Below are 25,204 nucleotides of genomic sequence, written 5' to 3'. Positions count from 1 at the left end.
GAGAGACGAAATGGGAAATGAGAGAGAGACGGAATGGGAAGGGAGAGAGGGAGATGGAATGGGAAATGAGAGAGAGAGACGGAATGGGAAACGAGAGAGAGAGATGGAATGGGAAATGAGAGAGAGAGATGGAATGGGAAATGAGAGAGAGAGACGGAATGGGAAATGAGAGAGAGAGACGGAATGGGAAATGAGAGAGAGTGATGGAATGGGAAAGGAGAGAGAGAGACGAAATGGGAAATGAGAGAGAGAGTGATGGAATGGGAAAGGAGAGAGAGAGAGACAAAATGGGAAATGAGAGAGAGACGGAATGGGAAGGGAGAGAGGGAGATGGAATGGGAAATGAGAGAGAGAGACGGAATGGGAAATGAGAGAGAGAGACGGAATGGGAAACGAGAGAGAGAGAGATGGAATGGGAAATGAGAGAGAGAGATGGAATGGGAAAGGAGAGAGAGAGAGACAAAATGGAAATGAGAGAGAGACGGAATGGGAAGGGAGAGAGGGAGATGGAATGGGGAAATGAGAGGAGAGACGAATGGGAACGAGAGAGAGAGAGAGGAATGGGAAATGAGAGAGAGAGATGGAATGGGAAAAGGAGAGAGAGAGAGACAAAATGGGAAATGAGAGAGAGACGGAATGGGAAGGGAGAGAGGGAGATGGAATGGGAAATGAGAGAGGGAGACGGAATGGGAAACGAGAGAGAGAGAGATGGAATGGGAAATGAGAGAGAGAGATGGAATGGGAAATGAGAGAGAGAGATGGAATGGGAAATGAGAGAGAGAGATGGAATGGGAAATGAGAGAGAGAGAGACGGAATGGGAAATGAGAGAGAGACGGAATGGGAAGGGAGAGAGAGAGATGGAATGGGAAATGAAATAGAGAGACGGAATGGGAAACGAGAGAGAGAGAGATGGAATGGGAAATGAGAGAGAGATGGAATGGGAAAGGAGAGAGAGAGAGACGGAATGGGAAATGAGAGAGAGATGGAATGGGAAGGGAGAGAGAGAGACGGAATGGGAAACGAGAGAGAGAGAGATGGAATGGGAAATGAGAGAGAGAGACGGAATGGGAAATGAGAGAGAGAGACGGAATGGGAAATGAGAGAGAGAGATGGAATGGGAAAGAAGAGAGAGAGAGACGGAATGGGAAATGAGAGAGGGAGACGGAATGGGAAACGAGAGAGAGAGAGATGGAATGGGAAATGAGAGAGAGAGACGGAATGGGAAATGAGAGAGAGAGACGGAATGGGAAATGAGAGAGAGTGATGGAATGGGAAAGGAGAGAGAGAGAGACGAATTGGGAAATGAGAGAGAGACAGAATGGGAAGGGAGCGAGGGAGATGGAATGGGAAATGAGAGAGAGAGAGAGACGGAATGGGAAACGAGAGAGAATGAGATGGAATGGGAAATGAGAGAGAGAGATGGAATGGGAAATGAGAGAGAGAGATGGAATGGGACATGAGAGAGAGAGATGGAATGGGAAAATGAGAGAGAGTGATGGAATGGGAAAGGAGAGAGAGAAAGACGAAATGGGAAATGAGAGAGAGACGGAATGGGAAGGGAGAGAGGGAGATGGAATGGGAAATGAGAGAGAGAGAGATGGAATGGGAAATGAGAGAGAGAGATGGAATGGGAAATGAGAGAGAGAGACGGAATGGGAAATGAGAGAGAGAGATGGAATGGGAAATGAGAGAGAGTGATGGAATGGGAAAGGAGAGAGAGAGAGACGAAATGGGAAATGAGAGAGAGACGGAATGGGAAGGGAGAGAGGGAGATGGAATGGGAAATGAGAGAGAGAGACGGAATGGGAAACGAGAGAGAGAGTGATGGAATGGGAAAGGAGAGAGAGAGAGACGAAATGGGAAATGAGAGAGAGACGGAATGGGAAGGGAGAGAGGGAGATGGAATGGGAAATGAGAGAGAGAGACGGAATGGGAAACGAGAGAGAGAGAGATGGAATGGGAAATGAGAGAGAGAGAGATGGAATGGGAAATGAGAGAGAGAGATGGAATGGGAAATGAGAGAGAGAGAGACGGAATGGGAAATGAGAGAGAGAGATGGAATGGGAAATGAGAGAGAGACGGAATGGGAAGGGAGAGAGGGAGATGGAATGGGAAATGAAATAGAGAGACGGAATGGGAAACGAGAGAGAGAGAGATGGAATGAGAGAGAGATGGAATGGGAAAGGAGAGAGAGAGAAGGAATGGGAAATGAGAGAGAGAGAGATGGAATGGGAAATGAGAGAGACGGAATGGGAAATGAGAGAGAGAGACGGAATGGGAAATGAGAGAGAGAGACCGAATGGGAAACGAGAGTGAGAGGCGGAATGGGAATAAAGAGAGAGGCGGAATGGGAAAGGAGAGCGAGATGGAATGGGAAAGGAGAGAGAGAGAGTGAGATGGAATGGGAAAGGAGAGAGAGATGGAATGGGAAAGGAGAGAGAGATGGAATGGGAAAGGAGAGAGAGAGATGGAATCGGAAAGGAGAGAGAGATGGAATAGGAAAGGAGAGAGAGATGGAATGTGAAAGTAGAGAGAGAGGGATGGAATGGGAAATGAGAGAGAGATGGAATAGGAAAGGAGAGAGAGAGAGATGGACTGGGAATGGAGATAGAACAAATGGGAAAGGAGAGAGGGAGAGAGACGGAGTGGGAAAGGAGAGAGTAAGTCAGAGTTCACTACTACCCTTTAAGGAAGGAAATCTGTTGTTCTTACCTGGTCTGGCCTACATGTAATTCTAGATCCTCAGCAATGTGGTTGACTCTTAAATGCAATAACTGCTGACCCAGCCAGTGATGCCCACATCCCATGAACAAATTAAAAAAACAGGATTGATTGCGGCCTTGAGTGACTGTGTGACGTCTCCCCGTGTCTGTGTGGGTTTCCTCCAGTTGCTCCAGTTTCCTCCCAAAGTACAACAATGTGTAGGTTAGGTGGATTGGCCATGATAAATTGCCACTTTGTGTCCAAAAGTTAGATGGGTTTATGGGACAGGGGGCCTAGGCAAGGTGCTCTCTCAGAGGGCTGGTACAGGCTTGATGGGCTGAATAGCTCCATCTGCACTGTAGGGATTCTCTAATTCCTACAGTACAACAGCCAGGAAACAGTCCAGCCCCAAGCTGGGATATTGGATTCAAATCTAGATTTACACCGTAGGAACTATATGAATAATATGAAGAGGATACATGAGAGATTTACTAGAATGATTCAATGGATGAAGGTTTAATGCTCTGTGGATCTACTGGAGAAGCTGCAGTTGTTCACCTTTGGTCATAGAAAACTAATACGAGATTTGCTAAAATCGTGGAGGATTGAGAGAGAGTTACAAAGCGAAACTGTGTCCACTGGTTGATGAGCCAGGGAGCACAGATTTAAAGTGATTGGTAAAATAACCAGAGAAGACCTGGGAGAGAAACCTTTTTATGCAACAAATGGTTAGGGTTTGGAATACACTGCCTGATAGGGTGATGAATAGTAACCTTAAAAATAAATTTGGATAAAGAGTTGAATGAGAAAAAAGTGGGACTCACTTGGATTGATCTTTGATTGATGTGGTGCTGACTCATTGTCCTGACTGTCTCCCTCCGGTTCTGTTTTATGATTGTGGGAATGGGTCTAATGCTGTGCTATTGCTTAAGAAAGTTATTTGATTATGCATTGATTACTGTCCTTGATTTTCTTCTTTTCCAGAAATTTCTCTTCTATGCGTTGAAGAGCAGTGATGTTTTGGATATCCTGGCTCCCATCCTATATTACCTGAACGACGCCAGAGCTGACCAGTGTAAGCTATCCTCTGATGCCCACTCTGTACCTGAATAGCTTGATTACCCACTGAGTAACTGAGATGAAAGGTCAGGGCTGACATTGAGGAACACATGGTTGGGGAGGTGTGAGGGAGCTGGTGTGTATTCATAGAATCCCGACAGTACAGAAGGAGGCCATTCAACCCATCAAGTCTGCACCAACCATCTGAAAGGACACTCTACCTAGTTCCACTCCCCCGCCCTATCCCTGTAACCCCACCTAACCTACACATTTTGGACAATGGGAGGAAACCAGAGCACCCGGACAAATCCCACGCAGACACGGTAAAAACGTACAAACTCCACACAGTCACCCAAGGCCGGAATCGGACCTGGGTCCCTGGTGCTGTGAGGCAACAATGATAACCTCTGTGCCACCGTCACAAAGCTCCAACCATCACGAATGCGGTGCAGGCTGGTCTTGTACTGACTTAATTTTGTGTATAAGTCATACAGAAGGGTACAGTAACACAGTGGTTATGTTGCTGGCCTAATGATTTAGAGGTCAAATCCCACCATGGCAACTGGGGGATTTTGTCCCGAACTACTCGGTGAAATGCCTACCACCACCATCCCTCGAGCAGTTATTCATGGGATGTATTGGAAAAAGAAATCATGTTATTGGACACCCAGCTTGGATTACAGAGTTGGGGTTAAAGGAGGCGTGACATTACACTGATCGGCACGGGTTTCATGTTGGCACACTGGAGCTAGAATTGTGTCCAGACTCCGAACTCTGAGAGATTTATCTCTCTGTTGGTGCTGGCAAGCAGCACACCAGCATCATGTCGCATAAAAGCTTGGGGACATTGACATATCAAATGGATCTGACCGGAGTGAGAGTCTCAATTGTAGAGATGAGGGGAAATTTCATCGAGGGAACGTCAGTCTCTGCAAGAACAATCAATGGGGGTTTGGCTTAAAAATGACCATTTCCAGATCACAGAAGTAGGGAAAGATGAGAAAGGTGCTGAGAGTAAATAACAAAGACATGAAGGTCGACGGAACAATCCAAAGCCACAGCCTCTTTTGTACATAAAGGGCAGGCACCGTTAACTCAGAGAGACTCTGGGTGGCTTGTGGCACAGTGGTTAGCACTGGGATTGCGGCGCTGAGGACCTGTGTTCGAATCCTGGCCCTGGGTCACTGTCCGTGTGGAGTTTGCTCATTCTCCCCATGCCTGTGTGGGTTTCATCCCCACAACCCAAAGATGTGCAGGGTTAGGTGGATTGGCCACACTAAATTGCCCCTTAATTGGAAAAAAATAATTGGGTACCCTAAATTTATAAAAAAACAAAAATATCTCTGTGATACTTGTAGAGGAGGAACTAATGTATCAGCTCTGATACACCAGCAGAATAAGCACAATTCAGCATGTTAACTTTGTGTCGTATTTTTACTTTGCTTTTTGTTCCCATTCCAGTGACAGACCTGTCCCCACCAATGCTGCACCAGTACTCATTTGCCTTCCCCCCACAGCTTCCAACCTCATAGTCTCCCAACCCCAGACAGCCGCTTTTATCTACTTCCCAAAATCCACAAAAAGGACTGTCCCGGCAGGCCCATTGTGTCAGCATGTTCCTGGCCCACCGAACTTATTTCCTGTTGACTCCATCCTCACTCCTCTGGTCCATTCTCTCCCCACCTACATCCGGGATTCCTCTGATGCACTGCATCATATTGACAGCTTCCAGTTCGCGGGCCCTAACCGCCTCCTATTCACCATGGATGTGCAATCTCTCTACACTTCCATCCCACACCAGGATGGCCTGAGAGCTCCTCGCTTCTTTGTCGAAAAGAGGCCCGGACAATTCCCATCCACCACCACACTCCTCCGCCTGGCTGAACTCGTTCTATCTCTTAACAACTTCTTCTTTAACCCATCCATTTTCTCCAAATCAAAGGTGCAGCAATGGGTACCCGCATGGGTCCTAGCTACGCTTGCCTTTTTATGGAGTATGTGGAACATTCCTTGTTCCAGGCCTATCCGGGCCCCCTGCCACAACTCCTTTACCGATACATTGATGACTATTTTGTTGCCGCTTCACGCTCTTGCCCGGATCTGGAAAAATTAATCAACTTCGCTTTCAGTTTCCAGATGTGTTTGGTGGTGGTATCACGCTGAAGTTGGCGAAAATGGGGGAGTCCTCCTCATCCTCACATTTCATCCCACCATTCTCTGTATGCAAAGCATAATCCTCTCCCATTTTCGCCAACTTCAGCGTGATGCCACCACCAAACACATCTTCCCTTCACTCCCTCTATCAGCATTCTGCAGAGACCGTTCCCTCCGAGACAATCTAGTCCACTCCTCCACCATACCCAGTACCTCTCCCATCAACCATGGCACCTTCCCATGCAATCGCAGAAGGTGTAACACCTGCCCCTTTACCTCTTCCATGCTTAACATCCCAGGCCCAAAACACTCATTCCAGGTTAAGCAGCGTTTCACTTGCACCTCTTCCAATTTGGTCTACTGCATTCGCTGCTCCCAATGTGGTGGTCTCTATATCGGAGAGACCAAATGCAGACTGGGTGATCGCTTTGCTGAGCACCTTTGGTCTGTGTGCATTCAGGACCCTGACCTTCCCATTGCTTGCCATTTTAACAAAAGACCCTCCTCCCATGCCCACATGTCTGTCCTTGGCCTGCTGCAATGTTCCAGTGAAGCTCAACGCAAACTGGAGGAACAACACCTCATCTTCCGGTTAGGCACGCTACAGCCTTCCGGTCTCAACATCGAATTCAACAACTTCAGATGATCAGCCCCACCTCGACCCATTTGCTTTCATCCCATTTTATTTCAACTGTCTCTTACTATTTCTTTCTTTCTTGATATATATTTAACCCCCCCCCCCCCAAATCTTATCCACCTTTCCTTACCTCTTCTCCCCTTTGTTTCCCCCTCCCCCCACATCTACATCTGTCACAGTTTACCCTCTGATGTCAGTTTCTCTGCTGTTTGGCCTTTCACATCTTTTGTTCTCTCTGGGGACTGCCATTAGCACTCATTCCCCATGGTATCTGTGGCCATTAGCACCCGGTTTCCCTGGGTTTCTGTGGCTATGACTCATCTTTCAGTCTCACTCTACAGTATAAATATTCCCCACATTCTCTGACTGTTAGCTTTGACAAAGAGTCATTGGACTCGAAACGTTAGCTCTTTTCTCTCCCTACAGATGCTGCCAGACCTGCTGAGATTTTCCAGCATTTTCTCTCTCTTCCCACCAGTACTGTACCCCAATATTATACAGTGACAGACCACACCCACCAGTAATGTGCAACGTTGTTATAAAGTTCAATATTCTACTTCCAACTGGAAGTTTGTGTTTGACGGGAGCTGTAATGTTACGCCATGTGTTGAAGTGAGAGTGTTACCAAAGTTTTCCTCCCGGAACATTGCAGTCAATTGCGAAAACTGATAATGTAGGATATAGTCACCATGGTTGGTAACATCTATGAAACATTAACTCTGGAATGGATTTTACTCAGCTGGGAGAGCGTGGTTAGGGTGTGTAGTTCGGTTGGGCATTGGTGACTGATCCTTGGTGACTGATCCCTGCCTCCCAACTGTATAATCGGTTGGTATCTCGACAATCAAATTATTGCTGCGTCGCGGTGATAATATGTTGAATGGGTGTGGGTTTAATTAGAACCGAGTTATAGCTCATGCTCCTCATGGACAGGAAGTCTTGCTCGAGAGTCCAGCTGACCTGATTGGCTGGCAGCTTTGTTGTCCCTTGAGGGCCTCCTGGTAGCGGTGGCCAGTACTGGGACTGCAAACAATTCCACAGAAGTGAAGATGTCTCCCTGACTTCAGGTAATTCTGGTGATTTTGGGAGTCCATGACTCGCCGTCCCCAGCGAGGGGAGATTGGGGAGGATTAGAGAGGCTGGAGAGGGGATGAAAGGGGGTGGTCACATTCTATCGCCGGGGCGAGGGGGTGTTGGTGCTGGAGGGTATGGTGCTCCTGATGAGAACATTGGATCCCCGGTCAGGAGTCTTCCTCGCTGCCAGAATCCCACGGATGAAAGGTGCTAAGCTGTTCGTCATGCCACCCACCTTCATTCTGCATATCAGAAAACGGCAACAAAAATGGAATGAGGCCCTTAGGTGACAGTTAATTGTGCAGTCAAGGGCCTCAAAATGGCCACAGGTGGGTGGCCTTGATGCCTTACACAAAATGTTAAATGGGGGACGGGTTGGAGGATGGGTGGAAAGCAGGACGCCAACAACCTCCTTTATTTGATTCAGTTATTTATTTTAAGTGCCGCTTTCGTTTTCTTAAGCACCAGCGAAGTGCTGCAATATTCACCCCTCTGTTCCTGCCTCCACAGATGTAGCCGGACCTGATTATTTTCTGCATTTTTTGTTTTTATTTCGGATGTGTAGTATTTAGCACTACGAGTGCAGGAACTGATCTGTATGAGTCAGTGCTCCAAGAATTCTGCAGTAATTGAAGATCAAATTCAGCAGCAAGTGAGCATTTGATTGTGGAACAGGTCTGACCAGTTCTTCTTGTCACATTGTTGGATTATTAACACAGGGAACTGCGAAAAGAAAGATTCTAAAAGTTAAAATTTACAAAATAAAGCCCATTTCACTTTCAGTAGCCAGATTCTGATGATGATTTGAGACAGAAGGAGTCGATAAACAATGGTGGGAGCAAACAGCGGTAGAATAATTTAATCGGTTGGTGAAAGGAATGAGGAGCAGGAACTAGAGCTGCCAGTGGAGGAATGGGGACAAGATCTAGAGCAGCCAGTGAAGAAACCAAGGCCACACGTTACTTCAGTAGCGGCCCAGGGCGTTAATCGTGTGGTTCCAATGATATCAAGATAAAGAGTGGATCTGAGGCGGGGGAAGAGTGTTAGAAGTTTCAAGTGGAAAGGACATTCCAGCCCCTTGCATCAGGATATTGGTGCAGACCTAACCAAGCAACAGGCAGAATTCAATGGTGTCAAATTCATCCCCTCTTCCCCCCAAAAATCTGGTGTGCAACAGAACATACAGTGCAGAAGGAGGCCATTCGGCCCATTGAGTCTGCACCGACCTACTTAAGACCTCATTTCCACCCTATCCCCATAACCCAACAACCCCCCCCATCCTTTTCTAGTTTTTGGTCACTTAACGGCAATTTATCATGGCTAATCCACCTAACCTGCAAGCCTTTGGACTGTGGGAGGAAACCCACGCAGACACAGGGAGAACGTGCAGACTCCGCACAGACAGTGACCCAGCGGGGAATCAAACCTGGAGCTCTGAAGCCACAGTGCTATCCACTTGTGCTACTGTGCTGCCCATGGAACATGAGGGGCCTCAACAGGCCAGTGAGAGGTCCAGAGTTTTCGCCCATCTCAAGCGTCTGAGGGTAGACGCAGTCTTCCTACAGGAGCCACACTTGAGAGTAGGGAGTACTATGGGTAAGGGAGGGCTGGGTGGGACAAATGTTTCACTCATGTTTCAACACCAGATTGAGGGGGGTGGCCATACTAATCACCAGGACACTTTCATTCACAGTGACGGACCCAGGGGGAGCAATGTGAGGCCCAGTAGTCTTGGAAAATATATCTGCCCTGAACTGGGGCGGTGTAGAATTTGTCAAGAAGACGATGGCAGAAATCCTGGACCTGGACACCCACCGAGTTATCATTGGGCAGTAGAGGGGAGTGGTGCGGGGGAAATGACAATTTAAATGCCTCTTCAGGACTCTACAATAGAAAGACCCAATATCCAACCCCAGGACAGAAAGCGTGTTAGGTATGGCACTGGAATTAAACAGCTTTATGGAGCAGGTAAAGGTTCAACCATCTGAGAGAGAACAATTTCTCCATTTTCTCTCGTGTGTACAAGGCTACTTGTACATTGAATTCTTTGGCGTAGGGAAAATGGTGTTTCCAGGGGTAACAAAGATTGTAATCTCCAACCATGCACCACATTACATGGACGTGAGGTTGGAGGAGGATCAGCCCAACCCCTCCCCATGGAGGCTGTATGTAACTCTCCTCGCCAATAAGGAATTCTGTGCAAAAATATCCCAAGCCATCGACCGTTATGTAACCCGCAACCAGAACGGGGAGGTCTCACCCTCCACGTTCTGGGAGGCACTGAAGGTGGTGATCGGGGGGAAATCATAGCTCCTGTCCCTTAATGACAGGAAAGAAAGGGCAGCCAAGCAGCGGCTGATCAACTTCATACTGGAGGTGGATCGGCGGTACGCTATAGCCCCAACGGTGGAACTGCTGGAGGAGAGGAATTTGACCTGCTCGTCACAAGGAAGGCAGTGTACCAGTTCGGCCAGGCACACAGAAAAGACCAGCTGCATGCTGGCACATCAGTTGAGATAACAGGTAGCTGGGAAGTAGCCAGATTAGAGACCCAAAAGAGGTTAACAAATCCATTGCAAACTTCTAACAAGGGCTGTACACCTCCAAACCCTGGATTGGGTTCGGGGATGAAACAGTTCCTCGGCAGACTAGATATACTGGTGGTGAACATCAGATGCCTGCTGAATGTAATTATGACCCCATCTGGGGAGAAGACACCAGCAGTGATCATCTCCCTGGATGCTGAGAAAGCCTTTGATCGAGGAGAATGGAGGTACCTCATGGAGGTGCTTGAACATTTTAGGTTTGGAGCAAGGTTCACCGTGTGGGTGAAGCTGCTGTACAGCGCCCCTATGGCGAGCATACGGACGAACGCTACCAACTTTGAATACATTCGGCTGCACTGGGAAATGAGACAAGACTGTCCACTATCCCCACTCCAGTTCGCACTGGCAGTCGAAACACTGGCCTTTGCCCTTAGATCGGGGGAATGGTGGACGGGCATTCAAAGAGGGGCAGAGGGCACAGAGTCTAACACTATGCAGTTGACCTAGCCTGCATGGGAAGGGTAACTGGACTCCTCAGGGTGTTCAGCGTCTTCTGAGGTTACATACTCAACCTGGAAAAGAGCAAAATCTTCCCATTGGACCCCCGAGAGGGGGGGACCTGATTGAGGTATACAAAATTATGAGAGGTATGGACATGGTGGATAGCAACAAGCTTTTCCCAAGAGTGGGGGTGTCAGTTACAAGGGGTCACGATTTCAAGGTGAGAGGGGGAAAGTTTAAGGGAGATGTGCGTGGAAAGTTTTTTACGCAGAGGGTGGTAGGTGCCTGGAACGCTTTACCAGCGGAGGTGGTAGAGGCGGGCACGATAGCATCATTTAAGAGGCATCTAGACAGGTATATGAACGGGCGGGAACATAGGGAAGTAGACCTTGGAAAATAGGAGACAGGTTTAGATAAAGGATCTGGATCGGCGCAGGCTGGGAGGGCCAAAGGGCCTGTTCCTGTGCTGTAATTTTCTTTGTTCTTTGAGAGGGAGGAACGGAGCTAGAATAACCACTGGCTAAAGTGACCCAATCCAAGTTCAGGTACCTGGGGATCCAAGTGGCACAAGCCTGGACGACGCTCTGCAGATGGAATCTCTTCAGCCTGGCGGATGGGTCTTGCTCACTCTTTCGCCAGCGGGAAGAGTACGGACGGTCAAAATGAACAAGCTGCCCAGGTTCCTATTTTTTTTTTTTAATCGCTTATTGTCACGAGTAGGCTTCAATGAAGTTACTGTGAAAAGCCCCTAGTCGCCACATTCCGGCGCCTCTCCGGGGAGGCTGGTACGGGGATTTGTATTTCAATCTTCATCCCCAAATCCTCCTTCACTAGGTTCGACAAGTTAATCATAGTCTTTGTCTGGGAAAGTAGAGTCTCTAGGATACGCTAGACCACCTTACAGCGAGGACGACACTTGGGATCCCTGGCCCTACCACACCTCCGATTCTGCCACAAATGGTGGAGGGGGTGAGGGTGTGGCTAAAGGAAACCGAGGAAGACTGGGTCCAAATGGAGGAGGAAGCCTGGATGGGTTGTCCCTCTGAGCGCTGACCACTGCACCGCTCCGGCATCCCCACACACGCACTCCAGGAGCCTGGTGGTAGTAACCACACTAAGGACATGGAACCAGTTCCGGTGTTATTTCAAGCTTGGGATGTCCATACAGGCCCCCATCTGCAACGACCATAGGTTCACACTGGCAAGAATAGATGCCACATCTGGGACGTGGACGGAGGACAGAGGGACACTGAGATTGAGGGACTTGTACATAGACGATAGACTGGCGACCCTGGGGGAACTCTCAGACAGGCTCCAACTCCCAAAGGGAACGAGCTCAGGTACCTGCAACTGTGCGACTTTCTCCACAAGGAGATAAAAACATTTCCCCAGAGAATTGGACACACATTTCTGGACACAATGGAAGGGCTGGACTGGTTATGGGATGAAAAATGTGGCGACGTCTACAGACAACTCATGAAAAAGGTCAGAACCCCGCTGAACGAGGCCAGATAAATGGGATTAGGAGCTGGGCATGGAGATAGGGGGAGGACTCTGGATTGAGGCACAGCTTCTCTTGTGCTGGGCTAAACCTGGTGCAGCTCAAGGTGCACACAGAGCGGACCTTACTAAGACACGCATAAGTGGGTTCTTTCCGGCGATGGAGGATAGGTGCGAGCAGTGTCGGGGGGCCTGGGCAACCACACCCACGAGTTCTTGTTCTGCCCCAGACTCGGAATTCTGGATGATATCTTTTGCGGCCATGTCCAGGGTGGTGGGGCTTGAGTTGGAGCTCTGTCTATTTGTGTGAGAGCATCCAGAGCTCTGGACAGAGAAGGGGGCAGACGTCCTCGCCTCACTGATCGCTAGGCGAAGACTTCTGCTAAGATGGAAGTCAGCAACACCACCCATGGCCTTTGGAGTGGCTCTCAGAGCTGGCCGAATTCCTACGGCTAGAAAAAATAAAATTATCGATAAGGAGATCCTAGGAAGGGCAGCACGGTGGCGCAGTGGTTAGCACTGTTGCCTACAGTAGTGAAGACCTGGGTTCGATACCCACCTCGGGTCACTGTCCGTGTGGAGTTTACACATTCTCGCCCCCACAACCAATGATGTGCAGGGTGGGTGGATTGGCCATGCTAAATTGCCCCTTAATTGGCAGTGACCACCACCTGAATGAAAGGAAGCCTGCAGATGGAGGAGAATGAGCGGGGAGGGAGCCCATTCGCAGGAGAGGACATGATCTTCCCACACGGGCCAAACCGGAGCCCCCCTGTAAATACATATATAAAGATGTGTGTAACACAAAATGTTAACAGTCCTGGTAAGAACACTGCTTTAAAAAAGAACAATAAGATCCAGACCTTTGTAAATAAAGTAAGGAAAGTGCAGAACAGGGACTACCGTCATGGACGTGGGGACAGCCTGTGATGCCTGAGCTGACATTGTTGCTTTGTTGATTATTATGGTTCTGTATTATTCTGCAGAGTTTGGATAATTCAGTGCAAAATGCCAATAAAAATATTTTTTAAAAATGGGATTCACAGAAAGGTAGGTGAAGACCTACATCAACACAAATGTGACAACTGTTTTTCCTTTTGCCTTGTAGCTCGAGTGGGTTTGATGCACATCGGGGTCTTCATCCTCTTGCTTCTTAGTGGCGAGCGCAACTTTGGTGTCCGATTGAATAAGCCGTACTCGGTCCGTGTGCCTATGGACATCCCAGTCTTCACTGGAACACATGCAGATCTTCTTATCATAGTATGTGTCAAGGGTGGGCAGGTGTAATGGCTATGTTACTGGACCAGTAATCCAGAGAATGAGAGTTTAAATCTCACCAAGGAAGTTGAATTCCGTTTTTAAAAATTCGGAAGTGAAAAGAAAGGAACCTTTCTATAGCATCTTTCACAACCTTAAGATGTCTAAAGTGTTTTATAGTCAGTGAAGCACTTTTGAAGTGTAACACAGGTAAATATATAAACCCTTTGTGCACGGTCAAGTCCCACAAACAGCAATATCACCATTACCAGAAAGTCTGTTTCAGAGATGTTAGCTGAAACAAACATTGACCAGGACACAGAATCAGGGAATTGTATGACACAGAGGGAGGCCATTCTGCTCATCATGTATGTGCCAACCAAAACACAGCTGTCCAGCTGAATTCCACTTTCCACCCTTGGTCTGTAGCCCTATCAGTGCCGGGACTTCAAGGATGTATTGAAGTATTTTTTAACTACGGTGAGTGTTCGCACCTCTACTACTCTTTCAGGGAGTGACTTCCAGAATTACCCCACCCCCTGAGAGAAAAAGTCACTTCTTAAGCCCCCTCTAATCTCTTACTTTAAATCTGTGCCCCCGGTTATTGATTTATACGGAAGTGAAATAGGCCCTTTCTAATTCACTCTCGCTAGGCCTCAGGCCCCAAAATTTTTGCTTGAATTAACATCAATTAAATCTTCCCTTCTCAGCCTCCTCTGCTTATTCAATCTTCCTTCATAGCTAAAGTTCTCCACTCCTGTCAACATCTTCATAAATGTCCTCTGTAACCTCTCCAATATGATCACATTCCTGCTGTTGTGCAGTGATCAGAACTGTACATGGTACTCTAGCTGTGGCCTAACTAGCATTTTATACCGTTTTGGTATAACTCCCTCGGTCTTGTTTCCTATGCCTCTGAATAATAAAAAAATGCAACCGTAATCACCTTATCTACCGATCCAGGCATCTTCAGGGATCTGTGGCAGTGCATTCCAAGGAATCTCTGTTCATCTACATTCTCAGTATATTACTATTCATTGTGTACTCCCTTGCCTTGTTTGCCCTCCACAAATATATGACCTCCTACTCCATTGCCCCAGAATGAATTCCACTGTGATATCTTACTGAAGTCTGCACTTTTCTTCTTGACTACCAAGCACATTTTACCTGCAAACCTTTTTCATCATGCCCCTTCCATTTATGTCTAATTCATTGATATATATCACAAACAGCAGAGAACCAAAAACTGAGCCCTGCAGAACCCAACGATCGTTCTTACAGTCACCCAAACACCCGCTAACTTCTTGTTAATGAGCCAATGTGGGATCCAATTTGCCATTTTGATTTCATGGGGTTTTAATTTTCTTTTTTTAAAAGATAGTTTATTGGAGGTATTTCCAAAAATATACAAAAAACCGAAAGACACAAAGAGCCATGACAAACGAACAACAATGTAATAACACATACAACAATGTAATAATATATCAAACAAAGTATATACAGTCCCTCTTACCTCCCCCATTTTTATTAAGAAGTCTTGCAACACCAGGTTAAAGTCCAACAGGTTTGTTTCGAATCACTAGCTTTTGGAGCGCAGCTCCTTCCTCGGTTGAATGAAGAGGTGAGTTCCAGAAACACATATATAGACAAAGTCAATGATGCAAGACGACACTTTGAATGTGAGTCTTTGCAGGGTAATTATGGCTTTACGGGTCCAGACGGAGCGACTGGAGAGAGGGATAATCACAGGTTAAAGAGGTGTGAATTGTCTTTTGAAGTGTTAGTACACGCCGACATGTTAGTACACTTTAAAGAAGTCGATGAACAGCTTCCACCTCATGGAGAACCCCTCATCCATCCCTCTAATGGCGAACATAATTTTTTCTAAGTGAAGAAATTCTGCCAGGTCATTCACCCATGTTCCTATCCGTGGCAGCTCTAAATCCCGCCAACTCAGCAAGATCCTCCTCCGGGCTAGCAGGGAGGCAAAGACCACCGTGTCGGCTTCCTTCCCCACCAGAGCACCCAGATCATCAGAGACACCAAAAATTGCTATCCACGAGCTTCGTGTTACCTCCACTCCCAAAACCTTTGACAGTACTTCGGTAACCCCCCTTCCAGACCCCACCAGCCTCGGACACACCCAGAATATGTGGGTATGGTTCACCCGGGTCCCAGCACACCACCCACATTGATCATCTATCTCTGGGAAGGGACCTCACATCGACCCAAACAGCTTATAGAACTCGACATAGAATCCATCTGGGTCTGGCAGGGGTTCCGACCGGTATAGCTTTTGGTAAAAGGCCTCAAAGACTCAGTTATTCTCCTCCTGTTCTGTTACCTCTTTACCTCCCTCATCCCTCAATTTACCGATCTCCATCGGCACCGCCTGTTTCCTCAATTGGTGAACAAGCATCTTGGGGCCTTCTCTCCGTATTCATACACCGCACCTCTAGCCGTATGCAGTTGCCTCACCATCTTTTCAGTAGAAACTAGTCTATTTGGAACCCCGTCTTTCCTTAAGCAGCTCCTCCTCGGGTGACACCGAGTATTTTCGATCTACCGTCAAAATTGCCTCCACCAGCTTTTACTGCTCTGCCCGCTCCACCCACTCCTTGTGCGCACGGATTGAAATAAGCTCTCCCCGAAATACAGCTTTCAGTGCCTCCCACACCATACTGTCAGAGACCTCACCTGTGTTATTCTGGTCCACATAATTCCGAATGACCCCCTCCATCCTCTCTCAAATCCTTTCATCAGAAAGAAGTCCCACAGGGATGGTGCAGGCGGGAGGGATTCAGATTTCTGGATAACTGGGGCTCTTTCTGGGGAAGGTGGGACCTCTATAGACAGGATGGTCTACATCTGAACCTGAGGGGCACCAATCCTGGGGGGGAGATTTGTTAGTGCTCTTTGGGGGGGTTTAAACTAATTCAGCAGGGGCATGGGAACCTGGATTGTAGTTTTGGGGTACGGGAGATTGAATGTATAGAGGTCAGGAGCACAGATTTGACTTCGCAGGAGGGTGCCAGTGTTCAGGTAGGTGGTTTGAAGTGTGTCTACTTCAATGCCAGGAGTATACGAAATAAGGTAGGGGAACTGGCAGCATGGGTTGGTACTTGGGACTTCGATGTTGTGGCCATTTCAGAGACATGGATAGAGCAGGGACAGGAATGGTTGTTGCAGGTTCCGGGGTTTAGGTGTTTTAGTAAGCTCAGAGAAGGGGGCAAAAGAGGGGGAGGTGTGGCGCTGCTAGTCAAGGACAGTATTACGGTGGCGGAAAGGATGCTAGATGGAGACTCTTCTTCCGAGGTAGTATGGGCTGAGGTTAGAAACAGGAAAGGAGATGTCACCCTGTTGGGAGTTTTCTATAGGCCACCTAATAGTTCTAGGGATGTAGAGGAAAGGATGGCGAAGATTATTCTGGAAAAGAGCGAAAGTAACAGGGTAGTTGTTATGGGAGACTTTAACTTTCCAAATATTGACCGGAAAATATATAGTTCGAGTACATTAGATGGGTCGTTCTTTGAACAATGTGTGCAGGAGGGTTTCCTGACACAATATGTTGACAGGCCAACAAGAGGCGAGGCCACATTGGATTTGGTTTTGGGTAATGAACCAGGCCAGGTGTTAGATCTGGAGGTAGGTGAGCACTTTGGAAACAGTGACCACAATTCGGTGACCTTTACGTTAGTGATGGAAAGGGATAAGTATACCCCGCAGGGCAAGAGTTATAGCTGGGGGAAGGGCAATTATGATGCCATTAGACATGACTTAGGATGTGTAGGTTGGAGAAGTAGGCTGCAAGGGTTGGGCACACTGGGTATGTGGAGCTTGTTCAAGGAACAGCTATTGCATGTTCTTGATAAGTACGTACCAGTCAAGCAGGGAGGAAGGGGTCGAGCGAGGGAACCGTGGTTTACCAAAGAAGTGGAATCTCTTGTTAAGAGGAAGAAGGAGGCCTATGTGAAGATGAGGCGTGAAGTTTCAGTTGGGGCGCTTGATAGTTACAAGGAAGCGAGGAAGGATCTAAAGAGAGAGCTAAGACGAGCAAGGAGGGGACATGAGAAGTCTTTGGCAGGTAGGATCAAGGAAAACCCAAAAGCTTTCTATAGGTATGTCAGGAATAAAAGAATGACTAGGGTAAGAGTAGGGCCAGTCAAGGACAGTGGTGGGAAGTTGTGTGTGGAGGCTGAGGAGATAAGCGAGATACTAAATGAATACTTTTCGTCAGTATTCACTCAGGAAAAAGATAATGTTGTGGAGGAGAATGCTGAGACCCAGGCTATTAGAATAGATGGCATTGAGGTGCGTAGGGAAGAAGTGTTGGCAATTCTGGACAAGGTGAAAATAGATAAGTCCCCGGGGCCTGATGGGATTTATCCTAGGAATTTCTGGGAAGCCAGGAAGAGATTGCTGAGCCTTTGGCTTTGATTTTTATGTCATCATTGGCTACAGGAATAGTGCCAGAGGACTGGAGGATAGCAAATATGGTCCCTTTGTTCAAGAAGGGGAGCAGAGATAACCCCGGTAACTGTTGGCCTCACGTCTGTTGTGGGTAAAGTCTTGGAGAGGATTATAAGAGATACGATGTATAATCATCTAGATAGGAATAATGTGATTAGGGATAGTCAGCATGGTTTTGTGAAGGGTAGGTCATGCCTCACAAACCTTATCGAGGTGACTGAACAGGTAGACGAGGGTAGAGCAGTTGATGTGGTGTATATGGATTTCAGTAAAGCGTTTGATAAGGTTCCCCACGGTCGTCTATTGCAGAAAATACGGAGGCTGGGGATTGAGGGTGATTTAGAGATGTGGATCAGAAATTGGCTAGTTGAAAGAAGACAGAGGGTGGTGGTTGATGGCAAATGTTCAGAATGGAGTTCAGTTACGAGTGGCGTACCACAAGGATCTGTTCTGGGGCCGTTGCTGTTTGTCATTTTTATAAATGACCTAGAGGAGGGCACAGAAGGTTGGGTGAGTAAATTTTCAGACGACACTAAAGTCGGTGGAGTTGTAGACAGTGTGGAAGGATGTTGCAGGTTACAGAGGGACATAGATAAGCTGCAGAGCTGGGCTGAGAGGTGGCAAATGGAGTATAATGTAGAGAAGTGTGAGGTGATTCACTTTGGAAAGAATAACAGGAATGCGGAATATTTGGCTAATGGTAAAATTCTTAGCAGTGTGGATGAGCAGAGGGATCGAGCCATGAGATCATGTTGCAGCTGTACAAAACTCTGGTACGGCCGCATTTGTGTACAGTTGTGGTCGCCTCATTATAGGAAGGACGTGGAAGCTTTGGAACGGGTGCAGAGGAGATTTACCAGGATGTTGCCTGGTATGGAGGGAAAATCTTATGAGGAAAGGCTGATGGACTTGAGGTTGTTTTCGTTGGAGAGAAGAAGGTTAAGAGGTGACTTAATAGAGGCATACAAAATGATCAGAGGGTTAGATAGGGTGGACAGTGAGAGCCTTCTCCCGCGGATGGAGGTGGCTAGCACGAGGGGACATAGCCTTAAATTGAGGGGTAATAGATATAGGACAGACGTCAGAGGTAGGTTTTTAACGCAAAGAGTGGTGAGGCCGTGGAATGCCCTACCTGCAACAGTAGTGAACTCGCCAACATTGAGGGCATTTAAAAGTTTATTGGATAAGCATATGGATGATAATGGCATAGTGTAGGTTAGATGGCCTTTAGTTTTTGACTTCCCATGTCGGTGCAACATCGTGGGCCGAAGGGCCTGTACTGCGCTGTATCGTTCTATGTTCTATGTTCTATCCATGCTCCACTGGGGCCTTTGAGGGGATGTCCTCTCCGCAGGTAGATGCACCCAGTGTGGCGCTTAATCTGATACCACAATCACCAAATATTCCGTCTCAGCCACTCTTAACACCAATGTCTTGTCCATGCCTAAAAAGTTGATCCAGGAATAGTCCTAGTGGACATGCGAGAAAAAATAAAATTACCTTGCCTCCTGCCTCTCAAAGCTCACGGGTCCACCCACCCGTGTGCACCATAAATCCCAACAGCACTGCCGACAGCTTCCTGGGTCTAGGTCATGATCAGTCTAATTCAGGGTCCAGCACCATATTAAAGTCTCCCCCATGGATCAACCTGTGCGTGTCCAAGTCCAGAATCTTCGCCAGAACCCGACTCATGAATTCCATATCATCCCAGTTTGGGGCACAGATGTTTCCCAACACCGCCGGGGAACCTTCCAACCTCCCACTCACCACCACAAATCTGCAATATTTCCCGCTGCGAAGGCCACCCTCTTACTAATAAACACTGCAACCCCTCTCGCTTTCATGTCTAGCCCCGAATGGAAGACCTGACCACCCAGCCCTTCTTTAGTCTTGTCTGCTCTGACACTTTCAAGTGAGTTTCCTGTAGGAATATTACGTCCGGCTTTAGACTCTTCAAATGCGCGAACACGCGCGACCTCTTAACAGGTCTAATTAGCCCCCGAACATTCCAAGTCACCAACTGGGTCAGGCGGCACCCCCCACTGCCCTCTTAAATCAGCCATACTTCTGTCTCAGCCAACTTCCCCAGGCCGTCATTTCGCACTCAATGGTATCCACTGCCATTGACTCTTGTGCATCTGCTTCAAAACAACACTCTCTACGGCAGCTCTCCCATTCTCTCCCACCTCCCAATCTAAGACAAAGAAAGAAAAAAACTAAAACCAGGTCTCCCATCTCCATTTGTTCCTCGCATCACTTCCGTTTACTCGCTTTCCTGTTCGTATAGTGATCCCCCACACGAGACCCTCACCTTTTCCGGTCCTACATCAACACCCTCGCACTCAACACCTCACAACACATCTCTCCCTCCACACTCTCCCACCCCCGCACGAACACAAACATTCGAAAAATATGGAAGCAAATAATAAAGGAAGAGAAAAAGAAAAATGCAAAGATGCATCAGTTAAATTGGCAACAACACAGTCCAAACCCAGTCTATGTTCTAAATATATTTAGAAGTTTCCGATCCCGTGATCACGCAAAGATTTGCTTGCTTCTTCTGGAGTGTCCATGTAAAACTCCTGGTTGTGGAATGTGATCCCCAGCTGAGCCAGATACAGGACCCTGAATTTCACGCCTTCCTTCTGGAGGACCGCCTTGACACTATTAAATCCAGCACATCTCATGCCTCATTGTGGGTAGACTTCGACCACGCTCTGCTCCCAGGTGCTCTTTGCCTGCCTGCCTGGACCAACGCAAGATTTTCTCCTTATCCAGGAATCTATTTTGGCCCATCACCATTGCTCTCAGCTGCTCACCCACCTTCAGCTTCTTCCTCAGTGCTCTGTGCGGTCGGTCTACCTCAAGGGATTGGTTGAGGGCCCGCTCTCCCATCATCCTTTTCGGCAGATGTGCAACATAATCCGTTGCCTGCTAGCATTCGATTGCTTTGGGCAGCCCTACTATACAGAGGCTTTGGCATCTCTCACGGTTCTCACGCTCGTCTACCTTCTCAAGTAGCTATTGCTGACTTTCTGCTACCAAGGTTTTCTCTGCCTCCAGTTAGGCGAGCCGGCCCTTGTAGCAACTCACCGTGAGATTCCATGTCACGTTTATACATTATGGTACACTCTTAGCATGTATGTACCTTTGCTATTCAACAGGTTCTCTTGCCAGACCAGTACAGATTTTTTCCTGTGAAATGCATTGGGATATTTCATTACCATAGAATTTACAGTGCAGAAGAAGGCCTTTCGGCCCATCGGGCCTTGGAAGAGCACCCTACTTAAGCCCACACTTCCACTCTATCCCTGCAACCCAGTAACCCCACCTAACCTTTTTTTTGGACACTAAGGGGAAATTTAGCATGGCCAATCCATCTAACCTGCACATCTTTGGAATGTGGGAGTAAACCGGAGCACCCGGAGGAAATCCATGCAGACACGGGGAAAGTGTGCAGACTCCCCACAGACAGTCACCCAAGGCCGGAATTGAACCCGGGTCCCTGGGGCTGAAAGGGCAGCAGTGCTAGCCACTGTGCCACCCATGTTCGAGGTGGTGTTGTTGTTAATGGCTGGGTATAATTTATCTGTGCCTGGAGATTCATCCACTTGCAGAGCAGTTGGACACCGTTATAATTCCTCTCTCACTATCTTCATCTGCTCCAATATTTTGACCTCCTCCTTGACTACGGTGTCTGCATCATTGGAGCTGTCTCAGGGATCTGCCGACTTGTGAAATTTAAATCAGTGGAAAAACTATGCCTCAAGTGTCTGGGCAGCACAGTCATACACAGATCTCAGTCCCCAGACACATTTGTTAATTGTATTTCAGCCCTGACCTTTCCTCCCATCCTGGGTCGAGGTTGCAGCTAAAACGTAAAGGCTGTCTGGCCGATCAGCCCGCTCACTGACAGTAAAGGCAGGCTGGCCATCTAAAATCCCAATGAAGGGCTGTTTAATTCATTTAAATTTGTTTCTTGATTTTCGGCGGGTGTGCTTCCGACTTGAGTACATGTGCCCACCGGTCCAAATATCACGCAGTGGCATGATGACATTGAGATGCGGGTCCATAGGAATTTATTCGGGTCACCCGACAGCCCTTTTTTCACCCAAGGGAAAAGAGAAACCTCCCTGTTCGTTCTCCTGAACTCCGTTTAAGAAGATGCACCTTGGCTGCCTTGTACTTCGATTCTATCTCAGTTACCATTCGGGAAGCTGAAGTCACCGACTGGCAGAACATCTATGATTGTCTCTTTGATCAATATTGTGATCCTCTCTTTATCCCCCTATCTGTTTAAATATCCTGTATCAGGAAGTTTGAGCTGCCCTTCCTACCCTTTAATATCATACATCTACTGTCTATCTGTGCCCTCAGCTCTCTGCCTTACTCACCAGAATCCTTGTCACTGCCAAACTCCCTTCTTGTTTATTTTCTACCTTTATTTCCTCTGCCTCCCAAACACAGCCTATAATTATCTGCTTCCCATTTCCAACTTTACCTCTCCCTTGCTAAATCTATGTTCAAATTCTCATCCTCCTGCCAAGCTGGTTTAAACACATCACTCAAACCCCTCCCCTGTACCCCAGGACACCACTAGCAAGCCTCCCCACCACAATATTGGTCCTGATAAGGTACAATCCTTCCACTTGTACAGGTCCCACCTCTGCAGAACTGGTTCCATTGTCGCAGGAATCTAAAGCCCTTTCTCCTGCACCATAATCTCCATTCAGCTGCTCTATTTTACTGTTTCTGTACTCACGAGCACATTGCACCAGGAGGCATGTTTCCTCCCCACCACCTGACAGTAGCAGTATCTCCTCTATTTCCTTCTCATTACTGTAGCAGAAAATTAATTCAGAAAGGAGAGAAAAGATTGAACATCGAAGAGCAATGAAAGTGATGAAGATAGCTGTCCATAGACATGGGCAAAGTTGGATAGGGCTGGGGGCAAGTGGGTTTAGTGAGTGGAGGAGGGCGACAGCGAGCACTTTGTGGCCAACAATGAAACAAATGGACCACAATGGGTGCGATGTGGAACTGTAGGAGATTGAGAGTTTGGCGGTTCAAGACTTTCATGGTGAGCATTTTGCCTTTGTGGGGAGTGCGTGAATAACTGTAAGAGGGAGTCACAGTGGGGGAAGGGCCAGGGCATGCGTTTGTATTGAGATGTCTGGAATTTTGACTGATCTTTCTTTTGTGGCAGGTGTTTCACAAGATCATTACAAGTGGTCACCAGCGTCTCCAACCTCTGTTTGACTGTCTGCTGACGATTGTTGTTAACGGTACGTCTCGAGGGAATACTAATGGTTTGGTTTGTGGTTGGGTCACTCACTGTTGTATGAATCCTGTATGCAGATTTTTACTATCTTAACAGCTTTAGCTCAGTGCGTGCACTCTCTCCTCTGTGCCAGGAGGTTGTGGGTTCAATCCCCACTCCAGCAATACTCCAGTGGAACACTGACTGAGTGCTGCACCGTCAGAGATGTTGGGCTGGATTCTCTGTTCTTGTGTCTAAGTGCTGACGCCAATGGAGGATCTGTGGTAAATCCGGCGCCACACCCGCACCGATTCTGCTACAGGTGAAGGGCTAGCACAGGCGCTGCATGAAACATGCGGAACGTGCAGAAAACAGTGGGAGAATCACCGTGTCCATGCTGGACATGCACTGGGCTGACAAGCTGCAACCAAGCGTATGCCTACACCCCCCACACACGTGCACCGATCGCGGAGGAAATGATGACGCCGGTTGTGCTGGACCGCATACCCGTCTACCCTGACCCCATAGCCCACCTCCTGGCCACCCTCCATTCTCCCCAGCCCTGGCAGAAGCCCTTGGTCAGTGGCATAACTCTCAGCGGAGTATGGCGGTGTTGGGCACTGTCCGCGCGCCCTCTCTCTCTCTGCAGCTGCCACGCCAGGCTGACGCCACACGTGGCACGTGCTGTTGGAAACTCGGCCCATCGGAGCCTGATATCGCGACTGGGCCTGAGTTGGGTGCTCATTCGGAAGGTCGGTGCAGACTTGATGGGTCGAAAATCAACTGCTGCATATTTCCTACATTGCAACACAGCAAACACTTCAAAAGTACTTTTCTAACTGTAGAGTGCTTTTGGACATCCTGTGGTTATGAAAGGTACTATTTTAATGTAATTTAATCTTTTTGCAAATGGCTTCTTTGAACTTGACAAGCTTTGTATCGTCTCTGACCATTTGTTACCTTATTGATCTGGGCTAGATCAGGAGAGAAGCAAAATGTCTCCAATGTACTCTGCAGTGACGGGGAGCTTTCGACTAATGTATCTCATTCTATGGCATCTTGGAAGCTGGGGCACAGATTTCAATGTTGTCTGCACAATGTTCTTTGCATTAAAGTGATTAAATTGATGGACAATTAGAAAATATATAAAGGATGCACTTCTGCCCTTCAGTTGGGCTCATTCATATAATCTACCCTTTAATAGATCAATGGGATGGCATGCAGCTTCACAGAATGTACAGTAGATGGTGCTGATTGAACGGAAAGTAGAGTCAGGACTAGGTCGAAACCAGCAAACGATATCTGTGCCACCTGAAATAAAGTGAACAGTAAAAGGAGCACAAAATGTCTGCATTCTACACACCCTGACATGACCGAACCCTGTCAAGGGATTCCAGATGGGTTTTGTTTCCTTTCTCTTACTAACTTGGAACACTGAGGCTGCCTCTGGCTGAGATCAACTGACTGATGATTGTAGATTGGACATTGAACTGGAAAAGTGTGTTTTCTGACTTTGTGGATGGTGCATTAATCTACTGATCACTGCACATTGTCCATTGCCTGGAGACAACTCATGTTTGTTCATAAAAGCCATAAATTCCCTACAGTGCAGAAGGACCCATTTGGCCCATCGAGTCTGCACTGACCTTCTGAAAGAGCACATGAAATGAAAATCGCTTATTGTCCCGAGTAGGCTTCAAATGAAGTTACTGTGAAAAGCCCCTAGTCGCCACATTCCGGCGCCTGTTCGGGGAGGCTGTTACGGGAATCGAACCGTGCTGCTGGCCTGCTTTCAAAGCCAGCGATTTAGCGTTGTGCTAAACAGCCCCTTCCCATTCCCGCCGCATCACCGTAACCTCGCACATTGATCATGGCCAATCCATCCTTGGACATGAAGGGGCTGAGCTTCAGACATTGCGATACATCATGGAGGAGGAGACAGAGAGGGGGAGAGTTACCTGGATTCTGTATTTCAGGGGGCAGTCACACCCCTTAGGTTAACTATCTTGAATTTGTTCAGTGGTCAGGGACAGGAGCGGGTG

The 25,204-nt window shown here is 47.7% G+C and overlaps 1 protein-coding gene across 1 annotated transcript in view; it reads left to right on the top strand.

Moving 5' to 3' along the window:
- Window positions 1-25,204, top strand: part of LOC119952914 (protein HID1-like) — a 208,756-nt gene that overhangs the window by 121,891 nt on the left and 61,661 nt on the right. The window contains exons 10-12 of the mRNA XM_038776544.1: window positions 3,689-3,779; window positions 13,284-13,435; window positions 23,109-23,187. Of these exons, the coding sequence (XP_038632472.1) occupies window positions 3,689-3,779; window positions 13,284-13,435; window positions 23,109-23,187 (322 nt within the window). The remainder of the gene's footprint in view (window positions 1-3,688; window positions 3,780-13,283; window positions 13,436-23,108; window positions 23,188-25,204) is intronic.

The sequence above is a fragment of the Scyliorhinus canicula genome, chromosome 18 (genome assembly GCF_902713615.1).
Source record: "Scyliorhinus canicula chromosome 18, sScyCan1.1, whole genome shotgun sequence".
In the NCBI taxonomy this organism is placed as follows: Eukaryota; Metazoa; Chordata; class Chondrichthyes; order Carcharhiniformes; family Scyliorhinidae; genus Scyliorhinus; species Scyliorhinus canicula.
The sequence above is the reverse complement of the archived record's forward strand: the minus strand, read 5'-3'. Positions and strand labels throughout refer to the sequence as shown.